The 22,287-nt window shown below is 56.9% G+C and overlaps 1 protein-coding gene across 1 annotated transcript in view; it reads right to left on the bottom strand.

Moving 5' to 3' along the window:
- Positions 1-22,287, bottom strand: part of NINL (ninein like) — a 113,408-nt gene that overhangs the window by 20,927 nt on the left and 70,194 nt on the right. Inside the window, exons 6-15 of the mRNA XM_036826841.1 lie at positions 21,514-21,704; positions 20,693-20,845; positions 19,014-19,181; positions 14,928-15,064; positions 13,814-13,954; positions 10,944-11,118; positions 9,977-10,087; positions 9,260-9,340; positions 3,095-3,200; positions 553-662 (exon numbers count right to left, since the gene is read on the bottom strand). Coding sequence (XP_036682736.1) covers positions 553-662; positions 3,095-3,200; positions 9,260-9,340; positions 9,977-10,087; positions 10,944-11,118; positions 13,814-13,954; positions 14,928-15,064; positions 19,014-19,181; positions 20,693-20,845; positions 21,514-21,704 — 1,373 coding nt within the window. The remainder of the gene's footprint in view (positions 1-552; positions 663-3,094; positions 3,201-9,259; positions 9,341-9,976; positions 10,088-10,943; positions 11,119-13,813; positions 13,955-14,927; positions 15,065-19,013; positions 19,182-20,692; positions 20,846-21,513; positions 21,705-22,287) is intronic.

The raw sequence follows: 22,287 nt of genomic DNA, 5'->3' as shown, positions 1-22,287 counted from the left end.
TACCGCGAGGCTGCAGTGGCTCTGAACCCCCGGGAGACCTGGCGGGCAAGGCCACAGCAGGAGCCCAGGGGCAGGACCGCAAGGAAGAGGTGGCCCCGCCTCACTGGCACAGTGACACCTGACGACACGTGGGTACCGTCCCTCAACAAAACCCACCACAGTTGGGTCACAGAGCAGGAGGCGTGTTCAGCCAAGAAGACAGGCCTGGCCAGGGTGGCCTGGGAGCCCCCCACGCAGGGCAGTCCCAGGGTGCTTCAGCTGGAACAGAGTCGGGAGCTGTGACTCCCCAGCACAGAGCAAGCGGGGAGGTCTGGCCTCAGCGCAGCCCTCGTGATGCTGGGATACCACAACCCTGCTCCCTCCCATTAGTGGTTATGCCTTCTGTCCTGCCTGTTTCCGAAGCGGGTGTGAGGCAGAACATCAATGGCATGCACATTTCCCTGCAAACCTCCGTCCCCCTGAGCACGCTCACTATGGGGCAGACGTGTGCACAGAAGCGTCCCAGCAGCAGGAAGCTCCCTGACCCCTCCGGCCTCCCTCAGCCCCCCTGACCTTGGTCTCCAGCTGGATCTCGAGGTCTTCGTAACGTTCCTTCACCTGCTCCAACATTATTTCCGTCTCTATACTCACTGGGACGGAATTACCCACAAACGTGACAATGCCTGCAACAAGAGGACACTTCCGTTTATGTCCTGCCCAGGATGCTGCAGGGTCTGATCCAACCTCCAAGCCGACATCTGGACGAAGCACAGCCTTCCGCGGGCACTTTCCGCAAGAGGAATGCAATGCTGGCAGTAAGAGGACATGGGCCATGGACCGTCCGCTGCGCCGAGTTCTCAAAGCTGGCATCTTTACAAACCAGCATTTCGAGTCTTTGCCAGAACGCAGATCACTCAAAGGTACGAATGGCGAGGAGGCTCCCTGCCAGATTTGTCAGGCCCTTGAATTCCCGGAAAGATGCCACATGGGGTACATGTCCTGCCCCCTTGACCGTGGCAGGCACACAGAGGGATGGGGACAACGGGAAAACGTGACCACAGCACAGATAGTGCTTTAGGATGAGCCATGACAAAGCTCTGTCTTCATTCTTTATTTCGGCTTCCTCCTTTTCTCAGAGGCCCTCCCTACTTTCTATTACATCACACAAATCATGGGGCGGGGGGTCTCAACAAAAACGTCAGGCAAACTAAGCACTTGTGGAGGCTCTGACAGATCATAGGAAGAGGGTGTGAGCTACACCTGGTCCAGAAGATCCTCCCCACCGGCAACATCACCTGTCCTTACAGCTCATCCCCAAAGGGCGCCTATGAACCCACAAGCGCGGCCAGCCCTCCTGGGCCCAGGGGTCCCCCACGTTGTGCGTGTTGGGGGGCACACCCAGGGCTTGACTCGGAACGTGGGTGTGACCGCCGCTGCTGGTCCACAGGCTGGAAAGTGAAGGGAGCAGACCCACCCTGACCTCTCCCCCAAATTGTTTTCCACGAAAAAAAGTGACAGGCTGAATGACATCCTGAGAGAACTCAGAGTAAGTATCTCAGGAAAGAGGGCATCCCGTTGCCCTGACAACTGGAAGCCGCCACCTGGGTCTGGCCAAGTGGCACCCGTCAGGAGTGGCCCCAACTGGATGCACTGCCGGCCCAGACTCCACGATCCACAGGTCCCCACCACCACAACTCTATGTCCTGACTGTCCCTCCTCCTTTGAAGGGGCCAACAGGACCTCTACGGTCAGACGAGGCGGGAAAGTGTAAGATAAAACGCTCCAGCTGGGAGAGCGCTCTGGGTGTATCAGTGCCAACATGAAGCTTGCGGCTGCCTTCGGTGCCACACCTCAGAGACTTCTGGACACGGCACCCTGGGCACAGACCCCGTCTCTCCGCTCCCTGCATTACAGATCGTGGCTCTCGACAAGGGTCACATGCTCTGTGCAGCTCAGTCCCCTCCAGGGACAGAGGAGGTGACAATAACCCCCTTCCCCGTGGCCACACTGGCACCAGACCCTCATCTGGGGATCAGATGATACCAGAGCACCAGCCACATGCCAACACCTCCTGGCTGAGGGCAGCAGGGCTGTGGGTCTCGGCAGCCATCAGCTCCACTAATGCAGCTGCAGGTGAGGGGCTCCCTTCGGGCCCAGGTGCACAGGAGACCCCACTCGGTTTCCCCTGGAGGCTCCCATGTTGACTTTCCTGTTTTAAGTAACAGCTTTAGGACAATACGGGAGCCCGATGCTCTCAGGGTTACAGATGAGAGCGACACATCCTCTGGGGCTGCGTCTGCGTGACGTGTGGCCACAGAGGCGGTCAGGCTGCTGGGCTGGGGCTGTCGCGGTGGTTCCCATGGCAGCAAGGGGCGTGGAGCCTGGAGCACGTGAACCTGTCCCAGCTGCCAGGGAGGGCGCAAGCAGCCAAAGCCCGTCCTCCTCAAGGACAGCTGTGGCCTCAGAACCTCCAGCCCAGTCTCTAGAAGGAGCCAAGAACATTAACCTCTTGGCGCTTGCAGCCCGTCGAGACCTCCGGGCCGAGGAGGCAGGAGCCTGGTTTTTCCGAGTGACACCTTTGGCGTCGGCTCTGCACGCGGCAGGTGGAAGGGCCCTTCCCAGGTGCCACGGCCCCGCCCCGTCTCAGACCCCTTCCACACCGGCCCGCCAGCCTCGGTCCACACGGTTGAGCACCCGCCTTGTAAGAGCCGTCACAGACCCGAGACCAGCCTGTCCCCTGTCCCTCCGGCCTCCTCTCTCCTCCCCTCCCCCAGATGACCGTCTGTGTGGAGCATCTCCTTTGATCACCAACTCCCCCCGCCCCTTCCCGGGACCCAGGAGGCTCCCTGGGACATGCCTGCCCTGAGGTCATGGCAAGGTCATCGTAACCTTCACCACTTACTTCTACCCAAACGGTAGAACCCTCATCCTCCTCCATCTCCCTTGGGGCTCTGGGGGTCGCACAGACCCCTGGCCTCAGGTAGGCCCCTTCTCCCACACAAGAGGTCGGAAGGGCTTGTGACCACCTGTGCAGCTGGCCAGCCCCATGCCTCGCCCCCCCCAACCCCCCGGGAAGGAGCACACAACCCACCACCTCGAAACACCGGGCTCCTACCTGCCGGGCCATGTCCCGGGGGCAGCTGGCCGTGCCGACTCGGGGGCAGCTGTGCCCGCAGGCCTTCCAGCGCGGCCTGCAGCTCGTCGTTGCAGTCCTGCAGGTCCTGTGGGCAGAGCCAGACCCTTCCTCCAGCCGCTGTGGCCACTGGGCCCAGGAGCGGGGTGTGGAGCCGGCGCCCGGGGAGCCGCTCAGCCCCCAGCTCAGCAGGGCGGCCGGGGCACCGAAACCGCACCCAGGCACCTAACTGCTCCGCGAGCGACACAGGAGCACGGGTCATCTCCCGACATCTTATGCCGGGCACCACCTTCCATCACGGGATACAAGGAAGGGACTCAGGGAAAAAAAGTGCAGTGAGAGTGAGAAATGGAGAAAATACAGAGAAACCACAGGTGGTTAGGTGAGCACGCACATAAGGGGAAGAGGGCACTTGGGGGCGTGAAGGCTTAAGAGGAAGGGTCTCTGGGAATTCCCTGGCGGTCCAGCGGTTAGGACTCGGCTCTCTCACTGCCGGGGCCCGGTTCGACCCCTGGTCGGGGAACTAAGATCCCGCAAGCTACACAGCGCAGAGGAAAAAAAAAAAGAGGAAAGGTCTCGTTTGTGACAGGCGTCATTTGTCCACCCACGAATGAAATACACCTGAACAAGCACATTTGGTCACCTGACTTTCAAAAGGCCAGAAAGGGCAGCGTTCACATCCCACCTTCCCAGGTGGCTCCAGAGCCGGCACCACGGCCACATGGCTCTGGGTCCACGTCCTCCTCCCCCCAACCCCGGGTGGGCTGTGGCCGCCCCACCTGGAGGACGGCATGCGTGATGCAGCTTCCACCCGGCTTCTCCTCCCGGGAAACTGGCTCTGGGGGAAGCCAGACCAGCCAAGGCCATGGCACGCCCTCAAGGCCCCACCTCCCTCCCTGATTTTTTTTCTTTTCTTTTTTTTGTGGCCACGCCCCATGGCATGCAGGATCTTAGTTCCCCGACCAGGGATTGAACCTCTGCCCCCTGCACTGGGAGCGCAGAGTCCTAACCACTGGACTGCCAGGGAAGCCCGCTCCTCTCTGATTTTTTAATCTATTTGAGTTTCTTCTCCAGGCAGCTCTTGTCAAATAAACCTCATCTTCCTGAACTCCCCGGTGGCCAGTGCCTGGCTTGTCTCTGCATCCGCCCTTGGAGAAGGAGCCTTTTATCAGCAGTTCTAGGCCGTCTGGCAGAAGGGACAGGCCCTGCAGATCTCAGAAGAAGCACAGATTTACTAGGATCACTGTACCTCCTTCAGAAACTCCTGGGCAAACACACAGTTTCCCCACAGAGGGAGCAGCTCCTTCCTGGGGGAAAGGGCAGGGCCGGGATGTGAGAGCCGTGGGGTAGACCTGCGGGGCGGCAGGTGTGGGCACCCCCGGCCCCTCTACCCTACGATGTCGCCACGCCAGCTACTGAGCATGTCAGGTGTGGTCAGTCTGGATTGAGGTGTGTGTAGCATAAACTCTACACCGATCTTAAACACCAGATTCCCAAAAAGGGATGTAAAATATCTCATTTAAAATGTGTTTATATTGATTATATGTTGAAACAATGACATTGTGGATGTAATAGAGGAAATAAAATGTAATTAAAATGATTACTGTCATCTATTTCTTCTTACCTTTTTTAATGTGACTACTGGAAAACTTGAAATTACACGTGTGACTGGTATTTTTACTGACAGTGCTAATCTGGCAGGAAACACTGACAGAATCATTTCTACCCAGTGTCCTCCCCCCTCGGTGGTTCTTTCTGCCCCTCAGATGGGTATTTTAAGAGCATATGCACGTCCCACAAATTCAGCAGTGCCAGAAAACAGGTCCTTAGGTGCCATGCTGGGCACAGACTTCTCTGCTCTCAGGCACCACTGTCAGTTCTAACCGATGAGGGTGACATGTGCCGTCCTGGGTCCCAGCCGGTCTACACAGCGGGTGTCCCAGGGCTGGGAGCCAGGGTGCCTGTTTTCATGTGGGCTGCATGTGAATTTGGGGATGCCTGTGGATGCCCAGGGTGGTCACAGGGTCATAGGGTGTTACTGTGCTAGCCAGGAAAGGCAGCAAGTCCACTGCACACACTGTAGCACTAAGGCTCTGAGGGCTCTGGACCTGTTGAGCCTTCTCTTCTCGTTAGCGGGAGAAGCAAGCTCAGCAAGGAAGCAGGGGAGGGGGGGATTTCAACAGCAGCTTGGAAAGCATCGGAGAGGAATGCAGAGGCGGCAGACCAACTGGGGAGCTGGGCCGTGCTGAGTCAGCACACACAGAGGGGCTGACCACCCAGGCACAGGCAGTGGGGGGGACGTCTGTCAGGGCTGGTGCGTGTCTCAGTCCATCCGGGCTATTGTAACAAAATTCCACAGATGGAGAGTTTATAAACAACAGAAATTTACTTCTCACAATTCTGGAGGCTAGAAGTCCATGACTGAGGTGCCTGCAGATTCAGTGTCTGGTGGGAGCTTCCCAGTTCATAGACGGCCGTCTTTTCCCATGTCCTCACTTGGTGGAAGGGATGGGGGAGCTCTCTGGGGTCCCTTTATAAGGGCACTAATCCCCTTCATGGAGCTCCACCCTCATGACCTAATTGCCTCCCAAAGGCCCCACCTTTGAACACCACCACACTGAGGGAACAGGCTTCAACATATGGATTTATGGGGACATACACATTCAGGATGTAACAGGGTAGAAATGGGTAAAGAGAAAATCTGTATCTGGCACTTCTGACCAAGGACAAGCTACTCCATTATGGTGTCCACCCGAGGCAGCAGTGAAAATATGAAACCACAGAGAACCCCTAAGGAGGAAGCGATTAACATTTTACACTTCCCCCCACTTTTTTAAATCTTTTTTTTTTTTTTTTTTGGCTGCGCCTCGCGGCATGTGGATCGTAGTTCCCCGACCAGGGATGGAACCCATGCCCCCTGCATTGGAAGTGTGGAGTCTTAATCACCAGACCACCAGGGAAGTCCTTACACTCCCCTTTACCAAAGTCAGCCTTGCCCAGAAAACTGAGGCTGACAGCTGAAAGAAAGAAAGAAAGAAAAAAAAAAAAAAAAAAAAAGCTAAGACAATAGTTGAATAGGAAGGGAACTCGGCAACAAGGGAAAACATGGTTCCTGTGCTAGCAAATATCCTGCTTACAAGCACGGGGAAATGTCAAACAGTGACTTTGGAAAGATGGGTGACACACAGCAGGGAGGTTCAAGGTCATCTCTACTCTGGAGACTGACAATAAGAAACACCCTAGGCCCGAGGCAGCGCCCCCAGGAGGCTGAGCACACCCAGCACGCAGATCTTGGTCTCTAAAGCCATTCTCTCCAGTTAGGAGCCAGGACTCACTGGAGAAATAGCTGATTCCAGAGCAAGGGCAGGGGAAGCAGAAGATGAGTCTGGAGCATCTCACTGTGCTAGAAAGTATGGAACAACTTAACAAAACAAAACATGACAGTGACAAGTCGCAAGGTCATGGCTGCCGGCCGGAAGACACTCCCACTGGCCAAATCTCACACGACTTGAGCACCAAAGTAATTCGACATAGTAACGAATTATCAGTACAAACCACTGATGAGAAGGGCGATTCCTGAGCCCATACCAACCAGATACACAGATAGATAGACAGGACTTCTCTGCCTGACGGCAGATGCCAAGTGCCAACTGACAGATGTGGAGTGGATGATGGAAAACCATCCTTTTGCAACAACCATTGTGGCAAAGACGGGAGTTGGCAGGAATCACTAACTGATACTAAATCCAGTGAAACTTCTGATGGAGAGCAGGATATTTGCATGGTCTTAAAGTGTCACCCCACACTGTGACCAGGTGATCGAACTTAACATCACCTACACTGTGCAGCTGAGAAGGCATAACCTCAACTTAATCCCAAGGAAGTATCGTGAAAACACAACATGAGAACGTTTCTATTGAAAAAGAAGGAGAGACTGTATTCCTCAAAAATATCCACGTGAGGGACAAAGAAAGGCTGTGGGAATGTGCTACAGACAATGTGTCTCCCCAGATTCATATGTTAAATCCTGATCCCCAGTGTGATGGTATTTGGAGGTGAGGCTTTTGGGAGGAGATCAGGTCAGGAGGATAGAGCCCCAGGACGGGGTTTGTGCTCTAATAAAACAGCCCCCAGAGAACTCCCTCGCCCCTTCACAGAAGGACACAGTGAGAAGACAGCCGGCCACCTGCAACCCAGAACAGAGCCCTTACCAGACACCGAAGCTGTCAGCACCTTGGTCTCAGACCTACCAGCCTCCAGAACAAAGGAACTAAATCTCCGTGGCTTATAAGCTCCCCAGTCTATGGTATCTTTGTTACAGCCACCTGAATGGACTAAGAATGTTCCAGATTAGAGGACATCAGACAGACATGACAGCTAAAGGCAACACCTGGCCCTAGACTGGGTCCTGCACTGGAGGAAGATGCTCTAAAGAACATTGTTAGGGGAATTCCCTGGCGGTCCAGTGGTTAGGTCTCCGAGCTTCCACTGCCGGGGACCCAGGTTCGATCCCTGGCCGGGGAACTAAGGTCCCACAAGCCAAGAGGCACAGCGAGAAAAACAAAAAACAAAAAACAAAAAACATCGTTAGGTTGACTAATAAAACTGAAACACAACAAGCAGGTTAAAGGACTGTGTTGGTGGAAATTGTGAAGTTACTAAGTATCCACAGCTACCTAGGAGGTGTTGGGAAGAGGGCTCTCTAGGAAGAAAAGCCCAGCTTTGTAGCTTCTGCACATTTCTTGGTGTAAATAACTCCCCCATCAAAGGTTTAACAAGAAGCCAGCAAAATTCCTGAACATGTAACATCAACGCTGGGCACCTGAACAGCACCGCGAGGTTGAAGGGTCAGCCTGCTCTCAGGAAGCGCGTGGACCGGTTCGGGGTGGAGGGTCGTGATCGCCCAACTCACCTCCGATGTACACGTTCGCGTCCACATGCACACGGTGAGACGTACACAGCAGGTGGACTGGGGCAGGGGCATCCAGGTGTTCCCCAGACTAGTTTCACTTTTGTAACTTCACGTATGAGAAATGACTTTCAAATAAAACGCTTTTTTAATGCTCTAAATGTTAGTTTGAAACAGCCAAAAATATCCCAAATAATAGAGAGGGCAAATCTCTAAATAAGTAGCTTAGCACTAAAATGTAAAATATTTCTGCTGATATTTGAAAAAGTAAAAGTTTGAGAACCAAAAGTGAAATCCGCAGCAGCAGTTAAGTGACAGAGTCATGTGAAAAAATGAAGCCGGTTACACTGGTTTGAAAAAATTCAGGTGCACTGAAGCAATGTATTAATTGATGGTTAGTTACAGGTGCTCAAAGTGAGAGGGAAAACACAGCAGGAAAGAGAGTTCCTTTCAGAAAGTCAAGCGGCACATTCCAGCTGCACCACATCCCCTAACCACAAACCACACACACCACTCGGGCACCCAAGGAGGGTAAGAGCTGACCACACGCAGGCGCACCCAGGACTCAGGGTGTGGAGGGCAGGAGGTAAGGGTCACGTCACACTGCAGACCAGCACAGGCTCACCTTTATCCTCTGGTGTGGCCAAAGCATCGTGTGCAGAAAGACAGTTCTTAACATTAATTGGGAGGGAAATCATTAAGAGGCAAATGGATACTAGACCCCTAACTCCAAACAATAATGTTCTATCTGCTGGGGTCCTCGGTAATCTCGAGAGAGTAATGGGTTACGATCTGTTTCCCAAGCACTGACATTGTTCACCACCTACGCCCTCTTCTGCACAGCGGCAGCGCCAGCCGAGTGGGCTCACATTGGTAGATTTGGCCCAGGAAACGCAAACACTCAACCACAGGAGACAAGATGAAGCCCTGCATGGTGCCCGGACACACAGAGGGGGCCTTAGAACAGGGGCCGTCTCGCCATCTGGGCAGCCCGTGTGGGGCTGGGCACACGCGCTGAGCAGGCAAGTCCCACCCCTCTCCTTTCAGAACACGAGGCTCGGAGGACCCTGTCGGCAGAAGGCAGGCCGAGATCAGAGGCTCTGCCTGCTCTGCTCGTATGGGGATACTCCTGTGGACCCGGGCTGGACCACCCTCCACGTGGAGGCCAGGGGGTGGGAGGGACCACCCGGGTCTGAGCGGACAGACCCTGACGACCCCGGGGGTAGGGGGGCACATACCCGGCACTTGAGCTGGTACTCCTTCAGGACCTCTGAGAACCGCTCCTCCTGGGCCAGGAGCTCCGTGCTCTGTGGCTCCAGCTGAAAGCCAGATGCAGGCAGGAAAATGAGGGCCGGGACCTCAGGCCAGGTAGAGGGTGTGTTGTCACCCCCAGACGCTGTCCCCCACCAGGCTTATTAGCATCTGCAGGTACAGCCGCCCATCCCTCCTCTTCCTCCCCTCCCCTTGTCTAAAAGGTCTCAGGGCAGAAGGATGTTTGGAATTTACGGAAGGCGGCCATGCTCCCACCTGGAGCCTGGGCTGCCTTCCTGCCTTGGCCTCCTGGGAGGCCCCCTGCCTGGACCTGCACCTCCCCTCCCCTCCTCCTCTGAAGGTGAGGGTAAGGGCCAGCTGGGGGGCCTCTAACCTCTCCTCCGTGCCCCCCACCACCAAGACCCTGTCACTGGGGTCTGTGCAGAGGGTGCTGACTGCTCCAGGCTTTGTCACTAAAAGGCCAACGTGCAGGGCATCATCCGGGCGTCACCAGCACCCCTGCACTGCATGAAGGGGAGGAAAACACAGGGAAAGTAGCCGTGATAATTTTCTCTCCATTACAGAATTTTAGTAGAAAAAACCTAAATTCCATCGCCTGTGTATTCTTCGTCAAGACCCTGACGCCCTTTACCCAGCGCCCACGGGCGCCTCTCTGGAGACTCAGAATCAGCAAGAGGACCCACCTTGTCCTTCAACACAAACTCCAGATCATTCTGCAGCTTCAGGACCAGCTTCTCCGACTCTGCGAGCTTCTCCACGACTTCAATCATCTCCTTCTGCAGTCGACTGTTTTCCTACAAGACACAGGCCAGCGGTTGGCCGGCTTTGGGGGCGGAGGAGGGAGCTGTGTGGAAGGGCTGCCTCCTCCGAGCGAGAGGCAGGGCTCATGAGCAGGGAAGGTGGACCCCACGGAGCCCTTGGGGATACTCCCCCTTTCCCACCGCCTCGACTTCTCCCACCCACCCAAGCTCTCGGGCAACCCTTCCCGAGCCATCTTCTAAAAAACAAATTGAAAGCTGTACCACGACGGCCCAGGTGTCCACCAGGAGGAAGGCAGTGTCCTCAGACACGGGAACCAACAAAAAGGCATGCCCAGCCTCTCCTCCAGGGGGACGGAGGCGAGGGAGGCGGGGCAGGTGTGGACAGAACCCGCAGCCCCAAGTTAGGGAAGGAGGAGGAAGGGGGGCCGGGGACACCTCACTGGAAGCAAAGGCAGGGTGGGTGCCGGTCGTGGGACGCTCTCCACAGCCCAGAAGACTGCGTCTGCCCCAGGGCTGGGGGCGCAGGCTGATGCTTTTGTCTTTTGCTGACCCCACTGGTGCTCTGGTCCCAGGGGTGCAGCAGAGGTGGCTGCAGCTGCTGACCCACAGGCCCTCAGGTCCCCCGTCCTGCTGCCCACACGGCTGGAGATGAGGGACCATGTGTCTCCCAGAAAAGCCAGGACCCATTCTGCTTTGGCTGAGACATGGGCTCTTCCCATGGCTGCAGGAAATGTTCTTTAGTGTGAAACCCCCAGCACCATGGGGAGGGTTTAATCCTGGACCAGGAAGGTGTGGGTGTGGAGGATGGACCCTTAGGCAACCTCGCCTCCGTCTTTCCGGGCGGGAGGCCCTGGGGAGGCGCCCCTCCCCGCCCCCCGAACACCCCTACCTTCAGGGCCAGGGTCAGCTTCTGGCGGAGGCTGGCCTCCTCGGCCCGAAGGCGCTGCAGGTCCTCCTCCAGCGCAGCCCTCTGCCGCCGGGCCTGCTCCCAGAACAGCTCGCGCTCCACCTCCACCTCGGACCGCAGGAGACTCAGCCTCCCCCTGTACCCCTGCTCCAGGCGTCTGCAAGGCACATGGCACATGGCTCGTTGGGCTCCTGAGGGGCGCCACCTGGGCCCCTCCCTCCCCGGGGTCTCTCGCTGGAGCACTCGGCCTCCGCGTCTGGGACTCGTTTGTCCCCCCTGGCAGATGAGAGAGCTGCAGATGCTGTGCGGCGGGGCCTCCTTAAATCCCTCCTCGGGGCTGGTGGAGGTGACCCCACACAGACAAGGTGAGCCAGCGGGTCCCTTGGCCTCTGGGGTGAGCTAGCGGGTGACCTCTGGGTAGGTCTCTGACGCTCCTCGGCCATTCAACCTCCTCCACATCATCAAAAAATGACTCAATAAATAAAGGCAGGGCTTCCCTGGTGGCGCAGTGGTTGAGAATCTGCCTGCCAATGCAGGGGACATGGGTTCGAGCCCTGGTCTGGGAAGATCCCACATGCCGCGGAGCAACTAGGCCCGTGAGCCACAACTACTGAGCCTGCGCGTCTGGAGCCTGTGCTCCGCAACAAGAGAGGCCGCGATAGTGAGAGGCCCGCGCACCGCGATGAAGAGTGGCCCCCGCTCGCCGCAACTAGAGAAAGCCCTCGCACAGAAATGAAGACCCAACACAGCCATAAATAAATAAATAAATAAATAAAGCTAGGCTAAAAAAAAAAACAAAAAACAAAAATAAATAAAGGCAGCACCAAAGCCTTCGGTGACCAAACGCGCACAGAAGCCAGCCTCTGTCACGAGGACACAGGCATCAGAAAACCAGTACGTGGCGCATCCCAAAGCAGCCAGAGGAAGGTGCGGAGGCCCTTCCCCTCAGACTCTGCAGTGATCTTTTGCAATAACCATTTCTTTGTGGTTTTTTTTGGCTGCACCTTGCAGCATGCAGGACTTTAGCTTCCCAACCAGGGATCGAACCTGTGCCCCCTGCAGTGGAAGCACGGAGTCTTAACCACTGGACCGCCAGGGAAGTCCTCGCAATAACCATTTCTATCAGCAGGGAAAACAGTGCTAGATCTTAGCTTTATCACTAAAACAGTTGCGTAACAGGATTCTCAGACCCAGTCTATCTAGACTGAAGATGAATGAAACTCTTCGGCAGAGCTTGGCCACGTCAACAATCGAGCATGAGAAACACTGGGCTCGGCCTCCCTCAGTCGCACCCCAGAGCTTCGAGGGGAAGGAGGGCAGCCATCACTTAGGGAAAAGGTTTGACGAGTGTGATTAATCTAACAGCCCACAAATCCTGGGGCTAATTTTACAAATACAAATTTGATCATATCACTCCACTCTTTAAAGGGGAAAGGTGCAGTAAAATACGGCAGAACAGACCCACATCACGGGTGCTCTGTGGCCATCAGAAAGTATATGCAACACAACACCATTCTGTAAGTAATCACGTGCACGGAAAAGCGAGGGACTCACAAAAAATGTTAGGAGTGATAACCTCTGTGGACGTGAGACTTTTGCTCTTATTTTTCCTTTTACTTGTATTTTCTTTCTTTTTTATTATTTATTTATTTATTTACGGCTGCATCGGGTCTTAGTCGTGGTGTGCGGGCTCTTCGTTGCGGCACGAGGGCTTAGTTGCCCTGCGGCACGTGGGATCTTAGTTCCCCGACTAGGGATCGAACCTGCATCCCCTGCATTGGAAGGCGGATTCTTAACCCCTGGACCACTGAGGAAGTCCCTACTTGTATTTTTTAAGTTTTCTACAATGAACATGTATCATTTATTACCTTTGTAATAAAAACAACCTAACACAACCACAAAAACTATTTCTAAAAACGTACCAATGAGGCCCCATTGCTCACTGGGCAAAATCCAAACACTCGCGTGGTCCTCGAGGCTTCATGTGTTCCCCCACCAGATTCTTGGACTGAGATACGGCCTTCGAGTCTCTGGTTCTCCGACCCAGAGAGAACTTCCCTGAGTCCCTTCTGGGCGGTTGGGAGAGTCAGGCCAACCGGGCCGAGACCAACGCAAATCAGTTCTCAGCTCCCTGACTGATCGTCTAAAACCGTCCACACTTAAGCTTGTGGGCGCTGGGGAGGGGGGCAGCACAGGCCACAGAGGAAGGACGTGCGCGGGTCAGGCTGCTCCAGAGCAGGGAGCCCCAAGGACCCCGCGTCCCCAGGCCTCGCCTCAGGACACAGCCCCACGTCCGCCCACGTCAGGGATGCGGCAGAGCGCAGCCGCGGTAAAGAGCCACCGGGAGGCGGGTGGCGCATCAGGAGAGGGGGGAAAGCCTTTCAAAAAGGTCAGAAATTCTTCCCTCTGGTTTGTCCACCACCAGCCCACCCAGCTCACCAGGAGTCCGCTCAGGCCACCCCATGGGCGATGCCCGGTGTGCGGTTTTGGGCTCCGGGCTCCCTCCTGCGGAGCCAACAGGCTGCAAAGCCATTCCCTGGTCCTCTCAAAACGTCCACCCGTCTCGCTGATCACAGGCACGGACAGAAGACTCAGCTTGAGTGGGACAGACCCCGACAGATGGAGCAGAGAGTGAGGCCAGCAGAGCACTTTTCCCTGCAGACGCTCGTCACAGGCACTCGGCCAGACGCCACGCTCCCAAGCGAAGGGCAAGTCTGCTTCTTAAAATGCACCGTCTTCCCTCAAGGAAGGACGTCAGCAGAGTGCTGGGCTCAGGTGAGACAGCAGGGCCTCAGCTGGCGGCCGCCCGCGTCCACTGCCCACCCTCGGCCGGGGACCCTGGCGGGACCTACCTGACCTTCTCCTCTGCGAGCTGCTCCAGGGCAGAGTGGAGGTCGTCCGTCTCCTTCACAAACTCCAGGTGCCTCTGCTCCGCCTTCTCCAGGTCCTGCCTCGCCTTGTCTCGCTCCCTGGCCATCTGCTCTACCTGCCCCCTGCGCGAAGGAGGCGGGGTCAAAGGGGACACCGCTCTGGGCCCAGCCAGCCCGTCTGCAGGAACAAACACGGCTGGCCTAACGGCGCTGAGCAGCGGCCAGCGCTGGGCTCTGACCCACCTTCTCCCAGGGCCGTTTCTACAGTTACTGTGCCCGGTTTACAGAAGCACATACAGTGACAGGCCAACTGCCTGGCAAAGGGGTTTCTAGCAGGTTTCTGAACCAGGAGGTCTGAGCCTAGAACGTGCAGCGTGCCACCCCTCCAGATGGCCTCAGGACAGGCAGGAATTTATCTACGCTCCCTCTTGCCTGCAGCTGGGCCTCGGGTCCCAGGGATCCCTAGCACCTAACCTGGGACTGGATGCATGAAGGGGACAAGGCTGGCCACCCATTATCCTGCCTGGCCACAGCCCTGCCACCTGCAGCGTGGCATCAGAGTGACTGTGCAGGGAGTTGCCCAGAACAGAGGAGATTCCTGTATGTGGCCCTGTCCCTGTCTGGTCACCCTGGGTCCCACCCAAGGCTCTGTGCAAACCATCTCTGGCACCAGCTATTCTGGTGCCTGTTTCTCCCACTGAAGAAGCATCCCTGTCCCAAAGCACAGTCTTTCTCTGGTCCCCTTTGCCGAACTGCCTGACAGGAGGCTCATCTGTTGGTACCTAATGAGATGCAAAGTCTTGAGGATCGAGATGGGGATTTCTGCCAGCCTTTTCTGTAGCTTCAGAAAATCAATAAAAACACGAAAAACAATCTTTGTGCCAACCTGCTCAGCAGACGGACGGCCTGAAAAGCCAGCTCAACCGGAGCCAAACCCAATTAAAATGGATTGTGTTCTTGGCCCAACTGCCGTGCTGTGCTTTGTGACTGTGTTGGAAGCATCCTTCTTTCTCCTCCTGCTGGATGCCTGAACCCGGGGGCAAGGAGGCCGGTCCAGCCAGCGGCACCCACACACCCTCCCCATCGGGGCTCTTACTGGCGGAAGCTCAGCTCCTGGCGGTAGCAGGCCAAGGCTGCCTGCTGAGTGGCGCCGCCCACCATCATGAGCTCGTTCTCAAGGGCCCAGGCCAGCTCCAAAAGGTTCACCTTCTCATCCACACTGAAGTCGAGGCTCTGAAAATAGCAAGGCCCATCAGGCAGGCAGGATGAGTGGGTCTCCAGACACTTCCTGGCTCCCTCAGGACAGTCAGGCCCAGACTACGTTGTCCCTGCACCTTCCTTTTCTCTCTGCAGAGTCTCTGCCTCTTGGGTAGAGCCCTTCCCCTGCCCCATCCCCGCTGACGGTGCCCCCATCCCTGTCAACCCCAGTGTCCCCCCCATCCCCACTATGGTCCCCCCATCCCTGTCAACCCCAGTGTCCCCCCCATCCCCACTACAGTCCCCCTAACCCTGTCAACCCCAGTGTCCCCCCATCCCCACTACGGTCCCCCCATCCCTGTCAACCCCAGTGTCTCCCCATCCCCACTACAGTCTCCCCATCCCTGTTAACCCCAGTGTCCCCCCCATCCCCACTACAGTCCCCCTAACCCTGTCAATCCCAGTGTCCCCATCCCCACTATGGTCCCCCTAACCCTGTCAACCCGTGTCCCCCCCATCCCTACAGTCCCCCCAACCCTGTCAACCCCAGTGTCCCCCCATCCCCACTACAGTCCCCCTAACCCTGTCAACACCAGTGTCCCCCCATCCCCACTACGGTCCCCCCATCCCTGTCAACCCCAGGGTCCCCCCATCCCCACTATGGTCCTCCCATCCCTGTCAACTCTAGGGTGCCCCCGTCCCCGTCAATGCTGGGGTCCTCCTTCTCCCTGTCAATACAGAGTTCTCCCTTCTACTGTCCCTGCCTCGAGGGTGGGCATGACCCAGGCTGGACAGAGTCCCCTCCCTGGACAAAATGACAGACACAGAAGCGGGCATGTCCCAAGCAGAGGACTCTGCGGATTGATAGGGAGGCCAGAGAAGGGCTTTTTCCCTGTGAAATCAGGTGTTGTATAAACCGTGTGGGCCCTGGGGCGCTGCACAAGGGAACTGGACCTGAGGCCAAGGCCCCCAAGAGGCCAGCAGAGTCCAGACAACACCCGGAGCTGGGACCCCCGAGCCTAACGTCCTTCTCCGACTGACCACGAAGGTCCCTAACGTCCTCCTCCTGCCCAAGCTAGTTTGACTTGGGTTTTTGCCATTTCAGACTCAAAGAATCCTGACTAATATGTCTCTGAACTATGCAAACAGATACCGGAACAGATGGGGGTTCTGTTGGTGGACACACGATCTATCAGAGAGAGACGAGCCACAGCCCAGCATTCCAGAGAGTCACACTCATTCACTCTCGGGATTCGGAAAAGTACAGTTAAAAGAATGGAAAAATTTTGTTTTACGTATTTTACCATAATAAGAGAAAGAGAGAGTAGGACAGGAACGCCCGTCCATCCTGCTGGCTGCCCAGTAAGAACAGTTTTGCCACGTCTGCTCTTTCAGCGATGGGTGCACTTGGCTACAAGGCCCAGACACACGGGAGGGGCAGGCACGTGGCAGGGCCCACGGGGAGGCCCTTCCTTTAACTTATGAGGTGGAGACTTGAATCTCCGTCCTTCCCCACGGCCGCGAGTGCTTCTGGAGAGAAATGACACTCAGCTGAAGCGTGTGTAGCAACTGGGAAGCTGAAGTCCTGACACAAGCGCACACTTCTCAGCAACGAAATCACGGGTGGGGGCAGAGGACAGAAAGTGGTCCCAGCAGCAGCTTCCCAATTAGAAAACCACGTGGCATAACGTGGGCGCCTGCCTCCTGGAGTCCATGCCCATGTACTCCTGCTGTGCTGACCGGGACGGACCTACGTAACCCCCAGGATGGTGCCAGGGTGGCAGTGTGTGGCTTCCCAGGCCAGGGCGTGGGAGGCTGAGGCCCCTCTCGGCTCTCCTGGATGGGGCTCTGGGGAAGCCAGAGCCACGCTGGGAGGAAGCTCAGGCTGCCCTGGGGAGGAGCCCACGTGGCAGGGAGGGGAGGCCTCCAGCCTCCAACGAGGTCCACTCCCCATCCTGCTGGACCTCGGGAAGACCGCAGGGCAGGCTCCTGGAGACCCCAGGCTAGGAACACCCAGCTGCGCGGCTCCCGATTCCTGAGGAGGTCAGGGATCCGCACAGAGCAGCCCTGGCGGTGGTCCCACAGACACTCGCGTGAGGTCCTGAGAAGCTGGGTGTGGGAGGCCAGCACGTCCAGGCCAGGGCTCGCCTAGCGGGCTTCGTCCCCCAGGGAACACACCTCTCTCTTGCAGGTGGGCTCAGGGCAGCTGGCGGTCCCGTCCAGTGTCACAGGTGAGCAGTTATGGACCTGCTGCGCCAGGACACCCCGACTGCCTGCCAGCTCGCCCGAGAGCCACCCCGTGTCAGGGGGACAGATACGCCTGGGGGGCCAGGTGGAGAGTCCTGCTCAGGGGAGTTCAGTAACATCGCTGCCTCTCAATTCAATCGAATCAAACCCTGAGCAACTGGAAAATCATCAGTTGCTAAAGGAATGGAAACATGCTGTGACAGCAAGAGAGCAGTAAAAAGAATAAGTCCTGAAGTGTCAGGGGCAAGCGTGAGACTCGTCACTGGCCAGATCCTGACGGTAGCCAGCCCACCTCCAAATGCAGGGAATCAGGAGCAGCGGCTTAGGGAGAATCTCAAAACCATGAGCCTCTGGGACTTCCCTGGCGGTCCAGTGGTTTAAGGGCTCCATGCTTCCACTGCAGGGGGCACGGGTTCAATCTCCGGTTGGGGAACTAAGATCCTACGTGCTGTGTGGCACAGCCAAAAACAAACAAACAAAAACCATGAGCCCCTCTGCTCTTGGCCCTCCCCGGGGGCCAATTTCAGTGGTCCGGGCTCAGCCTCTGGTTGTCAGAATAGTGCTGTGGGCCAGCTGTCCAGGGATGGCCTTGCGTCGGGCTCTGCCCGGGCTGCTGGGCAGCGGGACTCGGCAACGGCTAAGCTTAGGTCCAGGAGAGTCTGGCCTGGGGAGTCGGGCAGATTGTCTTAAAGGCTGGTTTCTTGCTCCTTCCTGTTCTATTGGTTTGTGCCAATAAGGACATTTTTGGAGGCAATACAGTAGAAGCTATCAAGAGGTAAAATGCGTACCTTCAGGAATCCGCCCTACCGAGAAATACCAGCATAGGGGCAGGCGGGTATACGTGCATTACAGATGACGAGGTTCACAACAGGAAAAAAACGTACGTGTCCCACGATAGGGAAAGGGTGATGTAAATTAGCAAGGTATACGGTATGACACTAATTTTGCAAAAGAAAATTTTTAAATGGGAATGTCTAAATATGCATTTCTTTCCTGTGCCAGGGAAGAGCTCGCAGGATGCCCACCAGACCTTTACCTGTCGCCATCCCTGGAGACCAGGAGCAGAGGGGGGCAGGCTTTATTATTCTATAGATTTCTGTAGAGCTGAAGCTTTTTTGCACAACGGAAAGTGAAATTCGGAAATGAAACTAACCCATCTAGTTGGCCACACCTGCCCCAGCACTCTTCCCTTGCTGTGCCCGCCCTGCGTGCACCTGACTTGCCACCCAGGGCAGAACTCCCTCCAAAGCCCCAGGGCTGCCCTGTGTCCCCACAGAAGGGACTTGACTGACCAGGGAGAGCACAGGCCTCCTTGTGCGCGACCGCTGGAGGGAGGGTACAGGGAGAAGAACTCCCCACAGAGCTCGTCCGGGGCGAGGAGAAACGCTCGGACGTCTGTGACAGTGGTGTCCACTAAGACGTCCCTCCTCCAGGTCAGCAGATCAGCTCTGCGGCTGACACGCACTGGGGTGGGGGAGAGTCTAAGATGCTGAAACCTACCTTCAAATGGATTTGTTTCAGACTGTGGTTTTCTCTGCTTTTTACTTGTTATGTTTTTAAGACTTCCTATGTCTCAATATCAAAAAATAAAGAGAAAAGTATTACGATGGGCCTTCCCTACACAGGGCCTGTGTCTGCGGGGGGCGACAGGGGGAACTCCGTCCAGCCTCCCCTGTGGGCAACGGCCCCGCCCACCTAGACGCCTCTGCTGGGGCAGCCGTGTGCGACCGGTCCAAACCTGCAAGACCTCCCTGCCGTTGTGCACCCCCTCCTGGGCCCACAGGGTGACGATCTGCTCCGGGAAGGCGAAGCCGGTGCCGTCGTCCACGCTGCACAAGAGGCGCGGGCCCGAGCTCACGGGCACGAGGGATGACGTGGTGGTCTGGCCACCACCCTCCTCTGGGACCTGCACGTCGGGACAAGCTCTGTGAGTCCCCGTGGCCTCCTCATGCACCCTCCCCGACCTCCCCGCCTGTGTGGCCTCACTGAGGCCTGAGAACAGCGCTGATTCCTGCTCCAGGGAGTGGGGCGCCCGCAGGATCTGACTCGAGCCCGGGGCTTAGCGCTGTCTACGCCAGGCCATGCAGGGGACGCCCAGCGCCTGCCAGGTCCCGAGGTAATTTCTCCCCAAACCACTAATGGCTTCCTGCCGAGGGAAACCAGGTCTGTGCAGAGAAACCCAAGATGGGCTTCAGGAGGAGGGCGGGGGTGGCCCAAGCAGAGGACGCGTGTCCTCAGGATTCAGGGTCAGGGAGTTTTAAGACAAGGGCAAAAAAATCCCTCAGCCAGAAAGCTGACCAGTGAGGCCGAGGTGCTGCAAGAATCCAGTTGTGCTTCCTGCCCCTTGGAGGGCAGGGCCCTTCAGACACGCGTCTGCAGTCGGGGCCAGAACAAGGAGCAGCAGCTGGGGCCTCCCAGACCACCAGGCCCACCCGTTCCCCTGATGGAGCAGGAGAATCTCTGTCTGGGCCCAGGTGCGAGGCCCCACGTCACCACTCCAGTCACGCTGGCATCCACATGCACAGGACGCAACCCCATGCCCATGTCAGCACTTCCCGGGCAGGAACGGGGGCCGCTGTACCTCGGAGGAGGCCCTCCCTCCCACAGGCTCTGGGCACGACTGCACTGCGGTCTCTGCCCTCAGGTGGCCTGGCACCATCCCTCATCGCTCCTGGTTCCTTCCCTGTCTCGGTGGCTTCAGGTGCAGAAACCTGACTCTCAGACGCGCCTGGCCTAGCAGAGAACAAGGTCACTGTTCCTGCATCGCCGCCCACAAACTGCGGGATCAGCCACGTCGCCAAAGAAGCCTCAGCAAGACTCCCCAGGACAACCGTGCCCCGTGGTGGGAGAGGGAGCCTGACTGTCCTGGGATTGAGAAAAACCAAATGCGCCGAACGTCACAATTTAAATAACCACCTAAAATCTGCTCTCCTCCAGCTGGCCTCGTACAGGATAAAATTCAGGAATACAGGATGGGGAGAGCACAGCTCCAGGAATGCTTGTTAAGGCTAATCCTGGGGAAGGCATGGACCCGTCAGTGACTCTGCCCTCCGGGGAGGAGGGAAAGGGGGTGCTCTTGTTGGAACACAGTGTACCCCACATTGAGGCATAACAAGGAAACTGCCAGGGAATCCTCATAAGACCCCTATGAGGTAGGTGTGTCCATTTTACAGACAAGGAACCTGACGCTCAGAGAAGGCGAGTAGCTCACCAGTGACACACAGCTAGGCAGGAGCAATGCCAGATCAGCCCAAGGTTGCACAGCCTCCCACAGCACACGAGTGTGTACACACGCCGACCAACTCCTGGGTACCCTCTGTGGGGACCAGGCAGAGAGGTCAGGCCTGCAGAAGATGCTGAAGGCCAGAGAGTGACAGCAGTCGCTCTGGGGTTCAAGAGTTAATCGTCCCATTTTACCTGGTGATGAGACCAGGACCCGCTCGGTTTGACAAGTGTGGAAGATTCCAAAAGTTGAGGGGATCCATGATTGAACAGGCCAAGCTGGAATTCCTCTAGACTCACTCTGCCGTCGCCGTCTTGGTCCAGCTTGTTGAACAGGTCTTCAAGTTCCTAAATAAAAGCCCCCAGGCATTTGCTCAGAGGCTCTCCCACCGCAGCCGTGCCCACCCCACCCAGGCCTGGCCCCCACCCTCCTCAAGCAGGTGGCTCACTGTCCTATCCAAACAGTGGTCTCCCCACTCTGGCTTGTGAAATCCACACACCTGGTCAGTTTCCATCCTGCTGTGAATGGCCACCTGCGCTTCCCCAAACCCACAAACACCCATCCCGTGTCTGCCGTGCCAGGAGCTTGCTGGATGGCGGGACATGTACGTATGGAACATGGCCCGGGTCCCCAGCAGTTCAGGGTCAGCAAGGGTGGGGCTGAGGGCACTTCGGTAAGGAGGGGCCTGTCCCATCACACTGCCCTCCTCTTCCTCTGGCCCCTGCAGGAGGAAAGGGGTGAATACAGCTGCTGGGAGCGTAGCCAGACGCTGCGGGCACCACACTTGGGCCACTGAGGAGGGCTGGGGGAGGAGTGCTCCCGGCAGAGGAGGATCCTGCATGAAAGCGGCCAGAGACGGACCTTCGACACAAGCCCTGGGAGTCAGCACAGGATGTGAGACCAGAAGGTGACAAGTGCATCAGTGTCTGACGGTGAAGGGGTTTTCCAGGCCCAGCACCAGCCATGACCACCACAAAGACCCAGCCCATCAGGGAGGTCCACCCCGCCCTCTCACCTCCTTCTCCAGGCCCTGGAGCCCGACGCTCTGGCAGAGCAGGGCCAGCTCCTGCTCGGTGAGGTGACCGCTGCTGCCCACACCCAGCTCTTCCCAGAGGCCCCGGACCCGGCTCTCGGGGGTGTCGAAGGAGGAGCTGCAGGGCTTCCGGAGGCTCCCGAAGACCTCGGAACCCCAGGCTGGCAGCTGGCCTGAAGCAGGGGACACATACCAAGGCTGTAATTTACTCTGAAATCGGATGGACTGATGAATGGGCAGAGGGACGGGCACATGGACACATGTGAGAGACAAGCTTCAAAGGAGGAATCTAGGTGGTGGGTGCACAGCGCTCACGGCACAATTCTTCCACTTGCATTCTATGCAAATTTTCACAATCAAGTGGAGGAATCTGCTGCCTGTGGGGAAAGCATTTTCTTTTTTCAAAAGAATATTTATTTATTTAGGTTGCTCCGGGTCTTAGGTGCAGCATGCAGGATCTAGTTCCCTGACCAGGGATCGAACCCGGGCCCTCTGCATGGGGGCCACGGAGTCTTGCCCACTGGACCACCAGGGAAGTCCCAGAAAGCATTTTCTGAAGGGAACCTGCGAAGCCACAGCACTGAGAGCACAGCTGCAAGGCTTTGTACTTACGATAAAAAGGCCAGGATTAAAAAACTAATTTTTAGAAACTCTTCAGACCTACCCAAAGTAAAGAGCACAGTCCAGCAAAGGCCAGTGGTCCTGTCCCTTGGGCAGCCGGCCACCCCGGCTTCATCTACCCCCGTTTATTCTTGC

This window comes from Balaenoptera musculus, chromosome 15 (genome assembly GCF_009873245.2).
Source record: "Balaenoptera musculus isolate JJ_BM4_2016_0621 chromosome 15, mBalMus1.pri.v3, whole genome shotgun sequence".
Lineage (NCBI taxonomy): Eukaryota > Metazoa > Chordata > Mammalia > Artiodactyla > Balaenopteridae > Balaenoptera > Balaenoptera musculus.
The sequence above is the reverse complement of the archived record's forward strand: the minus strand, read 5'-3'. Positions and strand labels throughout refer to the sequence as shown.